At 35.0% G+C, this 15433-nt stretch overlaps 1 protein-coding gene across 9 annotated transcripts in view; it reads left to right on the top strand.

Moving 5' to 3' along the window:
* The window catches only part of FOXP2 (forkhead box P2), a 662372-nt gene that overhangs the window by 623554 nt on the left and 23385 nt on the right, over positions 1-15433 (top strand). For all 9 annotated transcript variants that reach the window (XM_059885450.1, XM_059885445.1, XM_059885448.1 and 6 more), the window contains 2 exons: positions 951-1020; positions 1763-1926. In XM_059885450.1, coding sequence (XP_059741433.1) covers positions 951-1020; positions 1763-1926 — 234 coding nt within the window. The remainder of the gene's footprint in view (positions 1-950; positions 1021-1762; positions 1927-15433) is intronic.

Here is a 15433-nt window from a genome sequence, read left to right as displayed (position 1 = left end):
GTTACAAACACTAGTATTCCTACAAGTACCTTTTTCTGATGAATTAATGAGAATATATTAGGAAAGAATAGTGATTTTGTTTCACACCTACTCTCTATTTTCCTGACCAAACTTTATTATTTGGACCCTCCCAGTTTTTTCCTCAGCCACATCAGCTATCTGTTCAAGGCTGTTAAGATGATCAAGATGTGGTAGTGTGAGAAAATAACTGGCTGGGAAGTTTGGAATCATGTGTTGTGGTTTTTTTTCCCCCTAGAGAACAAGACTGCCAAATTTAAGTCAGAAATATAATAGAATACATTTGGGACTCAATAAATTAACTCCATGTAGCATTTACCTGCTCCCCCAACTGCTGCTACCTTCTCTGAAGACATGACCTTAATGTATTTTATCTGCTCTTTAGCCCTTCATTTTTTATTTCTGTAGTCAAGGATGTGCTAATTTCTGCATTCAAGAAATAGTTAATCCATTATGTTGTCATTCAATTAACTATGGTAATTTGTTATGTTAATTCATGGTGTTCCAGAAATTAACCATTAATTATTTCCTGATTGCATCAAATTGGTAATTGTGTTGTATATTTACATTTTAAAAATTTTATATGAATGTTGTTCCTCTTGGATGTAAAACCACCTAGCTGTAAAACCTCCACAGTTTGGGGGATCCTCAAGGTCATGTTCTACTTTGCCTCCACACCATAGTCTAGATAAAGTTTCATTACTTAGATTCCTGGATTAAATTTATATATTTCCTAAGCCAGATTGATGTGTGTGTGTGTACTGTGTAAAAAATTACGTTTGAACTGTATCACCTGATTTCTGTGGTCTTATATACATCCATTCTGTACTAGTTGTGTGAGGCAACAAATCAGAACATATCTTTTTAGCTGAGTTTATCGAGATACACATTCTTTACATTTTAACTAATAAATCATCTTTTTTTTCTTGCAGAAGCCCAACCTTAGTAAAAAACATACCTACCAGTTTAGGCTATGGAGCAGCTCTGAATGCCAGTTTGCAGGTAATATCATTAAATGTGGCTTCTCATTATTCCTTGTATCTGAATTTTTTGGCATGTCTTTGTATTTAGGTGGGATTGTGATTATTCTTAATAGTTGGTTTATCATCCAAGTAAGTTGTAGTACCTAGTACTATAGGAAGCACTGGTTCTAATTCAAGCTACTTTTGATGTGAAGAAGCAAGAAGGACACCCTGTGGCAAAATCTGGAACACTCGGTTTTTCTGCAAATGCTAGATTGATAGAAGCTTTTGCAAATGCATGTGGCTATGCATTAATATTTATCCAGGCTGTCATAAATGATTTCACATCATAGTGTTGGGGAACATGGTGCTTGTGGCAAAAACTTTAAAGTTTAATTATAATATATAATTTTTATGCAGAGGAGGCAAATGTCAGGACTTCTTTATTTTGAGTTAAGTTCTGGTCATTTTTAAAAAGCAGAGCAACTGCTTATATTATCTTGGGGTATTTTGCTTCATGTGAGGACGCTCTTTCATTATATAGGAAGCTGAATGAGAAAGTTTGCTGGGAGAAGAGTTGTTTCTATTTGAGTGTCACACTTAATTTCCTTGGTGTTGCTGCCACAAGTTGCCAGTTAGGAACCTTTGTCTTTCCCGTACATTTTATTGAAATGCCTTTGAAATACCTGTATCAGAATTGAAAACCAATAGAAGATAGACGTTTTAAAAATTTTTTGAAAGGGCATTTCCAAAGTTGTTTTACACCCTCTTCATTTCACTAGGCTGCCTTGGCAGAGAGCAGTTTACCTTTGCTAAGTAACCCCGGGCTGATCAATAACGCCTCCAGCGGCCTGCTGCAGGCTGTCCACGAAGACCTCAATGGTTCCCTGGATCATATCGACAGCAATGGGAACAGCAGCCCAGGCTGCTCGCCTCAGCCGCACATGTAAGTGGGGCTAACAGACTCCATAAGGGGAAGAACCTATACGCCCATGCTTCTAAAATTTAGTAGTCTTCTGAAGTTTTGAATAGTGTAGAAGTAAAAAATACAAATTTAAATGGAGTTAAACTTCACCAGGTTCATGATATTAAAAAGTGTATCAGAATTGCTTTTAATACAGCTTTTAGATTCTCTCCAGTGTCCTGTAATGGCTGGACTAGCAGTCCTCTACAAATTCTTAGTGCTACTAACATTCTCTTGGGTGTATAGAAGTGTCTAAGATAAGTCTTCATCTTATGGATCATTATCACAGTTTGGTTTGTATGGTGCAATAAGAATATTCATGATGGAATAAGTTGTCATAATTTTTACTACTATTACAGGTCTCTAAACCATTTATGAACTGTAGTCAAGATATTGCCCGTTTTTATAAACCGTAAAATGCAAAGTTTAACTGTTAGCCACAGTTTACATAGAAGCTAGTAAAGTGTAACTTTTTGCCTGTCTTATAAATCAGTGTAATTACATATTCAACTTTAATTACTGGTGCGTCTGTATTGGCAAGGTTTATATGTTATATTTTATGCAAGACTACGATTCCTATTAATATTTAGCAGCTAACTATATCATTAATTACTCTAAAATCTTTCCCCTACCATCTTTTTAATGGAGCTGAGAGAGTAGATGTATTAAAAATTGATGTATTGTGGATTTCAGAAATGTGTATGACACTTGAAAAAATGCCTGGCCTTATTCAATAAGCCAAGCATATCAGTTTCTTGTTTACTAAAAAGTATGGACCTCGTTAAAACTTAGAGTTCAGGAGGGAAAATTAGAATCTGAATCCTGAGCAGTTCATTTAGTTAGGATGTATTGTAACTTAACGTCCATACTTCTGAGAGTTAAACATCATGTGCTTCTATTTTCAAGTTATTGAGGTAAGAACAGTACTTTCTCTCATTCTTATATTTTCTTCCCGTATTTTTTCACTAAATATCTAGTCAGAGCCTGAAAGAGAAATACGGTCTTTCCTGGGGCCTATTTCCATTTGGCCTTTCACAGGATATTATTTTGTTGACTTTCTGGACATCTCATTTTGTTTGACATATTAACGTCTTTAAGGTTGTGTGCCTAATTGCTTTATGGCACTTTTACTCTGTCACCTCTGTGAAAAACACACGGTGAACATTAATGTATTTTATCAGGTTCCAAACCATTACTTTTTCAAAATGGAAAAATTTGTCTTTTGAAAGTGTCTTTAGATGTATTAAATAATACAAAAGAAGTAATAAAACTCGAAGTAGAAAGAACGTGAATATATGCTCTTGAGAGTAGCAGCACTCTAACATGAGGAAAGTATACAATCTGACAAAAGTTTTTATATCCCTGCTTTATCCTCTCAGCCATGCAGTGGGTAGCTTGAGACCTTTACTTTCAGCCATTCTCCTGAGTATGCTAATACTCACTCCCTGTATAAAATGCTAAAACAATAAAACTTTAAAGAGCAAACAAGAGTTAGATCATGTTTTCCCTCTTTAAAAAATACCTATTTCAGACAAATGAAATGTATTTGTAATGAAATTGTTTAAGCTATTGATGCAACTCCTTGAGCTCCTATGTGATCTATAGGGGTTGTTGTGAATTATATGTAAAGAGTATGTAGGGAGGTGGTTTTTAAAACTTGTGCCCAATGATAAGAATATTAACATTAAAAAACTGACTGACTCAATAAAATAGTTCATTAAATGCTGTATTTTAGAACCTGAAATAATAATTGGGCTAAATCACAGCATTGATAGATTAGTAGTAGTTTTTGTTTGTCAATTGCTATTTTTGACTTTTCATTTTATTAAGTTGCACTTTAATTATAAAATATCTCAGAAAAAATAGTGTGTATAAAACAGTATATAAAAATTGAGTAATGTCCGATGTACTGCCACATTTATTGTACATTTTATGCTTGTATGAATTAATGCATGTGAGAAATATTTATGTGTCTTTTCCATACAGAATCAAAGGAAAGCTTCCCTTGGCTTACTGGAAATAGATTCAGAAAAGACAAAAATTGGAGGAAGACTAAATTTTGTCTTTTCCTAAGTTGTATAAATTATAACCATATATTTAATTATCTTGCAGAATATTGGTCAGCATTCTCTCTTTGAATCTGTTTCTGCTGCTGCCATTAACATTTTGTATATTCGATGTCAAATATTATTGATGGAATGTCATTTCAATATTCTATATCTTCATCTTTATAGAGTTTTAAGATGCTTGGAAATAAAGAATGTTAAGGCATTTAATGTACATCAAAGACAAAGAAAAAGTTTTATCTAATTCTCTCATCAAAATTTGGCTGCATATAACTGAATGCACTTCAAAGTTCTTTTAAAATTAGACAGAAGTGAAAGGTTTTTTGTTTGTTTTTTATATTTCAATAGCACAGTCATATGTCCTGAAATGAAATCACGGTATGGTCCTTGTTATTGGTGAGGGGGAGGCGAGGGGTAAATTATGCTGATGCAATTGTTAGCAAGAGGCAGAGAGGCCTAGTATTTGAGCTCTGGTGATAGATTGTGGGGGTTCCAATCCCAGAGTTAGCACTTCATAGCTAAGATTTATTTCTTTCCTCAGCTTTCTCAGCTGAAAGTGAGCTAAGTCCTAATAATATGAACCTCACTGGATTCTTGAAAACGAAATGAGTGCCTGGAACATAATAAATTGTTCCTTGTGTTCCTCATAGTGCTGTGTTCAGAGTTACTGACATATTATTTCTTGTAATACTTCATTATTGCTATAGAGGAGATCATAAACAATATAAAAATATTCTGCATTTCAATACGTTTTTTGTAGGCACTCCATAACTGTGTGGTTACTTTCCTTAATAGTCCCTCTTCTTTTGCTTCCACCTCCTCTTATAATTCATGAAGTAAGCAGATCCCATAAAGTGAAAGAATGTAAGACAGGAGTTTATGGTAGGGAGCACCTTCCTCAGAGTCAGTGAGATAAGAGATGTTTGAGCTAAGATGTAATCTGAGGTTGGAGGCAATGAACAATTCAAATAAAAGAATATCAGCCCAGAGCAAGAACACACGATATCTGTCTGGAGAACAGTGAATACGCAGTTGACCGGAATTTGGAATATAAAAAGGGAAATAGAATTTGGAATATATGAAAGGAGACGAGATCGTTGAGTGCTTTGAAGATCAAGCTATGATGTTTGTTTTAGTCAGTATGGAGCCTGTTAATGTTATGGGCTTGAGTTTCACATAATCAGAGATGTGCTTTAGAATGAGTAATCTGAGAGTGTACTGAGTGAACCATGCCTGAATAAAACTAATGTGAGGCAGGACATTCTGAAGTTGGGAGAGATTCGAAGCAGAAAATGAATCCTTGCAGGATTCAGTATGTGACTTAAGTGCAAGACAGCCTGGGAGGGCAAGGAATCCATGACAAGACAACTGATTGAATGCTGGGGACAAAGAGGACAATTCGGGAAAATCATAGCAACTTTAAGGGCTTCCCTGGTAGCTCAGCTGGTAAGGAATCTGCCTGCCATTCAGGGAACCCAGTTCTATCCCTGACTTGGGAAGATCCGCTGGAGAAGGGAACAGCCACCCATTCCAATATTCTGGCTTGGAGAAATCCATGGTACAGTCCAAGGGGTCACAAAGAGTCAGACACAACTTAGCGCCTTTCACTTTCACTTTCGTAGCAACTTTAAAAGCCCACCAAGAGAGGGCATGAGAGAACAGGCTCGAGGGGAAAAATGGTGATGAGCTCAGCTTACCAAAATGAATAAAGGAGGGGAAAGGGCCTTAGAAAAATTTAAGGTAAAATTAAACAGATAGCTGCAGCATTAGAGAACTGAGGAACTTGATAGAGACCGTTTGGTTAATGTAAATCTAACAGCACCTGTAAGTGTTTTTGTTTGTTTTTTCCTGCTTCAACTCTAAAGATTTGTGTAGAAATGCTTGTTTAAAAATAAGACTGTTTATCACAAAATCATTTCTCACATTCTAGAGACAGTGCTCAAACAGATAAAGACTGTTGTGTGTGTGGCATTTTAAAGTGTTGGAATTTAGCCTCTGAATACTTTCTCCATTTGAAGAAAAAGCCATTCATTGAACCACTCATGACATATCTGAGAAGATCATGGACAGTGTATAAAAGAATGGTTTAATATTTATGTAAATATCAGTTTATCATGCTTTAATTTTGCACATTCATATTACAGGGAGCCAGTTGCTTCTCTTAATTAGTCTTGTGGGGTTTTTGCTTGGAAGGAGTCACGGCATCTGTTTACACTTACCTTATCAAATCTAGGATGTGTATATTTGTAAATGTTTATCTTTCTAGGTACTATTTGAGAATGTCTTTACATATTTCGATACAGAAATTATAACATTCAATAGTGTGCTGTCAAAGGATGCTTTAGCTCATCTGGATCTACCTATAGTATTAAATAATACCTAAAATATTGATCATTAAAACATTTTTATTAAGACAATAATCAGTATCTTACTTACTGAATCCAAGAATGTAAATGTCCTTAGATTTAGGAAACAGTGAAACAAACTGTTTCTTCACTTAGTCTTTATTCAACTCCAGAATAGTAAAACATAGAGATATTCTCTAAGTTAATAGAAAAGATGTTTTGAAGCTTTACAAGAGTAGAGTAGTTATGGTTTAGTGCTTCTCATAAATTACTTTTAGAGAAAAGGGGGCCAAATTATCATCCATATTCTTTGTTTTGATACTCCATGTTTAACACCTCCTGGCTCTGTGGCTTTTTCCCTTAGACTATCCTAAATGAAGGCTTTTGCCAAACAAGTGCATTTATTTTGCCTTAACTCTTTTGCCTTTCTTCTCTACTTTTTCTGCTTTTCATTGTCCTCTTTTCTAAATTCTACCTTTTCTTAAGGGTCTCATCCTAGTTTTCCAGGAGGCTTTCCCAAGTAATTTTGCAGTCAGGACCTACACTCATCTCCATATTTCTGAAGAACTTGTTATGTGTACCAGCATTTGTAACTAGCATAGTGTGTGTGTGTGTGTGTGTGTGATTGTGCACATGCTCATGTGTTCTTGCACACATACATGCTCATTTTACAGTTATCTCTCACTTAATGGAAGATCCCTTAAGGACAGAGACTATGTTTTAGATATATTATAGTATATGAAACCCCTAAGACATTATACCAAACAAAGTAAGCACTCAGTAACCATGTGATAGTGATTATAAAGAATCAAATGGGAGGTGACAGTTACTTAAAATGGTTTGATTTCAAGAAGTAATCCCTCCAAAATACAATCCAGGATTCTCTTAAAACTCTGAAGAAGAATAAGAAGAAATTTCAGAAGATGAGATAATTGAATAGAATATTAATTAAGAGGTTTTTTTGAAATGTTGACAGTACATTTATGATTTTTTAAAAATGTTATTTAGTTAATAGGTATTTTAAAACTGTCCAAAGTTAGGGGAATAGAAAGGGGCAGGTCTTCACTGCATTTGTAATTATCCTCCTAGCCCTTGTTAAATTTTATCTTGTGGAGGGTGAAATGAAAAAGAAAACAAAAATTGTTGAGATTAATACAGTATTAATCAGATGAATGTTCAAGAGAATTTTAGCAGAAAGTAAGACTGGTTAAAGCCAGGTGGAATATTATAGATTTTACCTAATAATTTTTTGAAACTTGTTTTTTTCACTCTTTTCGATTAACTAGAGTTCTAAAATTTATTTTCTACTGCTATTGTAAGAGTTCTAGAGCCATCATGGTCTAAACAAATGTAAAAGACACTTCCAATAAGAATATGAATATCTTTACAATTTATAATATCTTTCCTTCTGCACTTCAGTGCCAATATTCCCTGATTACCTGACTTTCCGGAGTTTTATAGATTATTGGCTTTCCTGGTGGCTCAGATAGTAAAGAATCTGCCTGCAATGCAGGAGACCCATATTTGATCCCTGAATTGGGATGATCCCCTGGAGAAAGGAATGGCTACACATTCCAGTAGTATTGCCTGGAGAAATCCATGGATAGAGGAACCTGGTGGGCTACAGTCCATAGGGTCACAAAGTCAGACACAACTGAGGGACTAACACTTTCACTTTTTCCTATTTTATATCAGTGTTTGCCTCTCATAAAAACTACATGAAGAGTTAAGATTGATGCTGTGTTCAGGCAGAAATAATTTGAACTTACTTTCTTCTCCCTTGTGTTAGACTTAAATGAATGAAAAGAGAAGAAAACATTTGGAGTAGACCTGGAAGGTGAACTCACACTGATAGAATCAATCCATTTCCTGTGTCCTTCCAAACCTGAAGCCAAGAGAAATTTAATGATGTATCCTCCATACTTAGTTCAAGTCAGTTTTTTCTTTTTTATTAAGCAGTTGTTTCTCCTCACTCTCAATAAGTTGGCTCAGATTTGCCTTTTCTTTCTCTTGTAAAAATGTTAAATGAAGTTCCCATTTTTATGTTTTCAAATTTTGTTTCTAGAGATCAAAACGAATGTACTTTCTGAGCTGGTTTTGTGTGGAGGGCTCTATGCATAAAGCCTTCCATTGTCATGCAGTTCCCCTTTCTGATTATTAGAGTCTCCTACTGTTGAGTTTTCAGATCATTTCTTATGTGTCATTCTTGAATCCTCTTAGCCTCCATGACATTTCAAAGTTCTATCTGTTAATAGTCTATATTAGTTGCAGGTGATTATTATTGTCTCCCTCTTATTAAAGCAAATATTTGAGGTTGCAAGTTAATGATCTTCAGTATAGATTTCTGTATAGAATGTTAATATGGCTCTTATAAGACTAGAAAATAATTTTGTTGTGTTCTTCAAAGCCAGAACCTCACTCAGGGTAAGGGAATCAAAGGCCACAGCATTCACACAAAAGTATTTTAGTATTATTCCAGGACTTCAATGGAGACCACATCAGTCATTTTATTAACATGTTGAATGCAGATTCTACATACCCCAGAACTTTCTATGCATTACATGTCCCACTTAGTCATCTTTACAACATCCTCTGCTTCTTGAGAACCTCAGTTCATTGTATAACTCCAATGATAAACTCCAGCCTCTCCTAGCAATAATACTTTGCAACCAAAGACAGCTAAAAGGGACACTGCTAGATGCCAATTATGTAGAACAGTGTTGAAAATCTAATATAAGCTGTGAATTGTCTTGAAACATAATGAAAAAGTTCAAGTATATAATATTACCTTTCTTCCTTCTATTATCTGTGGCTGCCTTAAAATTTAAATTACTATTTGTAGGCATATGTAGAATTTGCAGATCCTACACCTTTGGTTGGTGATATTTTATATAAAATCCCTACAGATCTTAGATCTCTCTGTGGATAAAAGCGTTTAAAATTGGAGTGGCTCTGTATATCAGAGGAAAGCAATTGAAAGTGACTTGAACAAGTGAAATACTCATTGTTTTCATACCTGTTAAGTCTGTACTAGTTTTGCTGATATTTTGAATTTGCATTAAGAACCTCTAAACATAAAAGCATTTTTTCCTTTACATATGTTTTCACAAATGTTTTAATTCATACTTTTTCAGTCATCTTTAATTTTCTTCCTAACATTTCTGGGCCTTATAATTTTCATTCTGTTTTAATTCTTTTTTTTTATTTAATCTCTAAACTTTTTTTTTTTTTTATTAACTTTGCTAGTTAGCTTTGAGATCTCTTTCCAAAGTGATTGTACAGAACTTATGACTATGCCAGCTCTTTATCATCTCTCTCTCTTTTTTTTTAAGCATTACAAGTATGGCTCAGTAACTGCTGTTCTTTTTTACATTATTCTAGTCCCCATATGTGGCACTTACAACTCATTCTAGTTCCTCCTAATAAAAAGATCCTCCCATAGATACAGTGCCTTCAGCTAAAAAGCGCTGTATCCCCACCGTGCCAATTGTGGAAATTTGTGGGTTCCTATAGGGTTTTAAAGGATTTTTATAGAACTATACAGATGGTATCTGACATTTGTGGTATGAATCCCTACAATTTAGGCAAAGAGTGTCAAAAAATTTTTAGCTGACAGTATTGCAGCTTACTGCTTCTGCTTTATATCTAAAGAAGACACTTTGTTAGAAAGTACATCTTCGTTTGCACTAACACTGAGCCTTAGAAATTTCATTTTGCTAAGGGTCAAAAAGTAATTGACTGAATTGTTTAAAAATGACAATTATTATTCAGTATTAAATTTTTCCCTTCTAGCACCAGGGAAGAATGAAGGGTTTCATATACCCATATGGTATTTTAACTTCAGCTTTTACATAGGGATTAGGGAAGTGGATGTCTTTGGGTGACTATCGGTATTTTATGACTAAAGAATTTGTTATGTAAAGTTGACTATCATTTCAAAATATTACTTATTGTGAAGATAATTTACATAAGATATTGTTTTAATATATGTTAAAATTATATGCATTTTAACTACTTTGGGAGAATTTTAAATTTACCTTTCAGATAAGTACAACATTGTATTTAAAAACTTTGACACCAATAAAACATAGTATAAACCTCTACCTCAGGGTTCCTAAATCCCATAAGCAGTTTCTATGAGTAGGATAGAATTAACAATTTATATAAGCAACCGATGCCCAGATGATTTCACATAACTAGTGGAAGCTAACATTCTTCAGTGTGCTTACCATAATCTTAATGTTTGAGGACTCAAAATGGTGTAACATCAGCAGAGCATGTAAAAGGCAGGAGCAGAAATAATCCTTGGTCACATAATGTTATCTTACTCTTGATAAATTTGCATTTTAAACATTAAATCTCAGGTCCCTTTTATTAATTAGCAGGTCAGAGAAAGACATAATTTACTAGATTTGTAATAAAAGATAAATGTTGTTTTTACTCCCTCTTCCATTCTCATGCTAAGAACTAACAGAACATAGCTAAGCACAGTTTGGAGGAAACTAAACATTGAGTCAGTCCTACAGTTTAATTTAAGCAAAAGAATAGCTCCAGCAAAGCAACAGTCTCAGAGATGAGATAGACCTAATCACACAAACCATATGTAATCCTAGGGAAGATATCTGTCAAGATATCCAAGAAACAGCTTTGCCAGGAGCGAGCAGTGGATGGGCAGCATCCCATCAGGGTAGCTTGGCAGAGGAACCAACAGTCCAGGAAAAATGTATGAGCTATGTCAGGGAGGACTGGCCAGAGCTGTAGTGCACATCCAGGACTTTGAAGTCCTGATCTTCAAGGAACCAGAACCCACATTATCAAAGAGGAATTAGAGAGAAATAGGAGCATATACTTTGTGTACCATATACTCATCCTGACATTTCTGACTGAAACTTGGTCCAAGGAACAAGGCAAAAACAGTTTTTAGATAAATGTTCAAAGGACTTATGAAGCAGCATCAAAGCTGACTTAATGGTCAAATGATAAGATATAATTTAAATTTTCTTTTATTTCTCTGGCCAGCACATTAGAAATATAAAGGTCCTTTAGACCTATACTTGAATGTTTATTTTTTTAATATAAATTTATTTATTTTAATTGGAGGCTAATTATTTTACTTGAATGCTTATTGAAAGCTGCCACTTATGAGACACAAAATGGAAGGATACGAGTTGCATCTCAATGGGCAACTATTTTGATTCTGAGATTAGATGTGATATACTTGGTCTCCTCAATGATCAAAGTAACTACATTTGTATTTTCATTTTATTACAGCTGTTCTGATCACATCCATTACTCTTATAAATCACATAACATGGTAAATCTTAAAGAATTTAGTTGTGTTTTTTAATCATCACTACAGCAAAACTATCTGAACTCATTTGGGAATGAGCCTCCAAATCATATAAAATCCAGTTTCTTTAAACAGTGTTGCATAAATTTTAACAAATTACAGTAAAATATTGAAGGTAAAGGGAAGAAATCTTAGGGAAATTTCATATACATATATATATATACATTTGATTTATAAAATTATGTTTCATTAACCTTAATCTGCCTTTTTATTATATTTCTTAGAACTTCTATTGACTTAAAATGGAACTTTGGAACTCTACCTTGGGGTCAAATCTTTTGGGATGTAGAATAGAATTATAAACTGCATCCTAAGTATGGCAATATAGCTTATGAGAGAAAATGTTATTACGTTTATAAGAAAACAACACTCCTTTGCAATCTAACACTAAATGGCAATATAGAATATGGGAGTTATAAGATTTATTAAATATATTAGTATTAACATTGTATTCTGACTTCAAGATGAAAATTAAAATTTCTTTAGCTGTTTATCCTTAGCCATAGTGAAAAGACATGAGAAATTTGGTAGGGCATTTTCTAATTATATTCTGAATAAAGCAAACTAAACAAGATATATATGGAAAAGGAAATCACTTGTTCACTCCAATTTTTCTATCCTCTTTTAATGGCAGTACATTTCTGAGAGGAGGAATATTTTCATTTTCATCCAGAAATAAACAGGATTTTTATTTGTTGAACCAGGATGAGGTTTGGGTACTGTTCTAATGGCAACTATGTGCAAACATCCAAATAAAAGGAAAGTCAGTTATTTCAATATAAAAATGTTTAATGTTATTTAAAGAGAAAACAGTCCTGAAAAATAATAAAATTGGAAAAATATTAAGTCATGGTAGTAAAGATCTGTTTTATAAGTTCTTGATTGATAAAATAAGAGCTAATTTATCATTTCTAGTTGTTTTTAATTATCCAATCTTCTTATTCACTTCTGTACATAAGAGAATTAAATCTTTCTCTAATGTGTGCTTCAATTTGGAATTTAAAAGTCTAGATTTTAGTAGAGGATATCAGGATTATTATATCAGAAGAATAAAACCATAAGCCTAGATAACCACGATGGGTGTGGTCACTCAGAGCCAGAAACCCTGGTCTGTGAAGTCAAGTGGGCCTTAGGAAACATTAGTAAGAACAAAGCTAGTTGAGGTGATGGAATTCCAGCTGAGATATTTCAAGTCTTAAAAGATGATGCCGTTAAAGTGCTGCACTCAGTATGTCAGCAAATTTGGAAAACTCAGCAGTGGCCACAGGACTGGAAAGGTCAGTTTTCATTCCTGTCCCAAAGATGGGCAAGGCCAAAGAATGTTCAAACTGCCCTCCAATTGCACTAATTGGATGCTAAACATGCTAGTTAAGGTAATGCTGAAAAGCCTTCAAGCTAGGCTTTGGCAGTTATGTGAACCAAGAACTTCCAGATGTACAAACTGGGTTTATAAAAGGCAGAGGAACCAGAGATCAGATTTCCAACATTTGTTGAATCATAGAGAAATCAAGGGAACTCCAGAGTAAATCTAATTTTGCTTCCTTGACTATGAGAAAGCCTTTGACTCTGTGGATCACAACAAACTGTGAAAAGTTCTTAAAGAGATGGGAATACCAGACCACCTTGTCTGTCCCCTGAGAAGTCTATATGTCAAGAAACAACAGTTGGAACTGGACATACAATAAATGACTGGTTCAAAATTGAGGAAGGAGTATGAAAAGACTGTGTATTGTCACCCTACTTATTTGACTTACATACAGAGAACATTGTGCAAAATGCTGGGCTGGATAAATCACAAGGTGGAATCAAGATTGCCGGGAGAAATATCAACAACCTCAGATATGCAGATGATCCCACTCTAATGGCAGACAGCAATGAGGAACTAAAGAGCCTCTTGATAAGGGGGAAGGAGAGTGAAAAAACTGGTTTGAAACCCAACATTCAGAAAACTAAGATCATGGCATCTGGTTCCATGACTTCATGGGGAATAGAAGGGGAAAAGTGGAAGCAATGATGGATTTTATTTTCTTGGGCTCCAAAATCACTACAGATAGTGATTGCAGCCATGAAAGTATAAAATGCTTGCTCCTTGGAAGGAAAGCTATGACAAAACTAGACGGTGTATTAAAAAGCAAAGACATCACTTTCCCATCAAAAGTCCATACACTGAAAGCTTTATTTTTCCAGTAGTCATGTATAGAAATGAGACTTGGACCATAAAGAAGGCTGAGCACTGAAAAACTGTTTTTTTCTTATTGTGGTGCTGGAGAAGACTCTTGAGAGTCCCCTGAACTGCAGGGAGATCAAACCAGTCAATCCTAAAGGAAATCTACCCCAAATATTCACTGAAAGGACTGATGCTAAAGCTGAATTTCCAATACATTGGCCACTTGGTACAAAAGAGACAACTCACTGGAAAAGACCCTGATGGTGGGAAAGAGTGAAGGTGAAAGGAGAAGGAGCTGCAGAGGATGAGATGGTTAGATAGCATCACCAACTCAAAGGACATGAATTTGAGTAAACTCCGGGAGATAGTAAAGGAAAGGGGAGCCTGGCATGCTGGCAGTCTATGAGGTCACGAAGAGTCAGACACAACTTAGCAACTGAACAACAAGTATTTTCTTTATGACTGTATAAATAATTTTAGTTATTTAATTACTCATGTTAGCCTAAGATCAACTCTCATTTTAAAAAGTACTTCCAAAACATTTTCTTTAAAAAGAAAGCTTTTCCATTTAAAACTTTAGTTACATTTATTGGCTTATTTCTGTGATATGTTAAACTAAAATACTTTCTAAATAAAACATTATTCTAGAAGTTGCAAACATTTAAGAAACATGAATTGTTTCTCATTTCAACTTGACTTTATTCTAATGGAGATAACTAAACTTGCCATTTTTATAAATCTACCATTAAATTCCAAATATAATTAGATAATTTCCTTGTACATATACTAGAAGGAAAGTAAAATTGAATTTCCACAATCTCCATTTTTCATATGCTTTCTAAATGAGATCAGTTATTTCACCAGTTTCCCTGTGAAACTTCTTTTTTGGGGAAAAAAAAAAATGACTTCCTAAAAATGTTTTATTTGGGGGCTTCCCTTGTGGCTCAGACGGTAAGGTGTCTGCCTATAGTGCGGGAGGCCCGGGTTCAATCCCTGGGTCGGGAAGATCCTCTGGAGAAGGAAATGGCAACCCGCTCCAGTACTCTTGCCTGGAAAATCCCATGGACAGAGGAACTCGGTAGGCTACAGTCCATGGGGTCGCAAAGAGTCAGACACAACTGAGCAATTTCACTTCCCTTCACTTCTAGTAACTCACTGGTAAGGAATCTGCCTGCCAGTGCAGGAGACATGGGTTTGATCCCTGATCTGGGAAGATCCCACATGTCATGGAGCAGCTAAGCCTGTGCGTGGCAACTTTGAGCCTGTACGCTCAAGCTGGGAAGCGACAACCACTGAGCCCATGGTGAAGCAACTACTGAATGCTGCACACCCTAGAGCCCGTGCTCCACAACAATAAGGCCTCCACAGTGAGCCCTCATACAGCAACTAGAGAGTAGCTCCTACTCTATGCAACTAGAGAAAAGCACTCTCAGCAACAAAGTTCCAGCACAGACAAAAATGCATAAATAAATAAAGTTTTATTTGCAGTGGTTATATCTTCCAAGATGTTGTTGTTTTTAGTTGCTAAGTCATGTCTGACTCTTCTGCAACCCTGTGAACT

The sequence above is a fragment of the Bos taurus genome, chromosome 4 (genome assembly GCF_002263795.3).
Source record: "Bos taurus isolate L1 Dominette 01449 registration number 42190680 breed Hereford chromosome 4, ARS-UCD2.0, whole genome shotgun sequence".
Taxonomy (NCBI): domain Eukaryota; kingdom Metazoa; phylum Chordata; class Mammalia; order Artiodactyla; family Bovidae; genus Bos; species Bos taurus.
The sequence above is the reverse complement of the archived record's forward strand: the minus strand, read 5'-3'. Positions and strand labels throughout refer to the sequence as shown.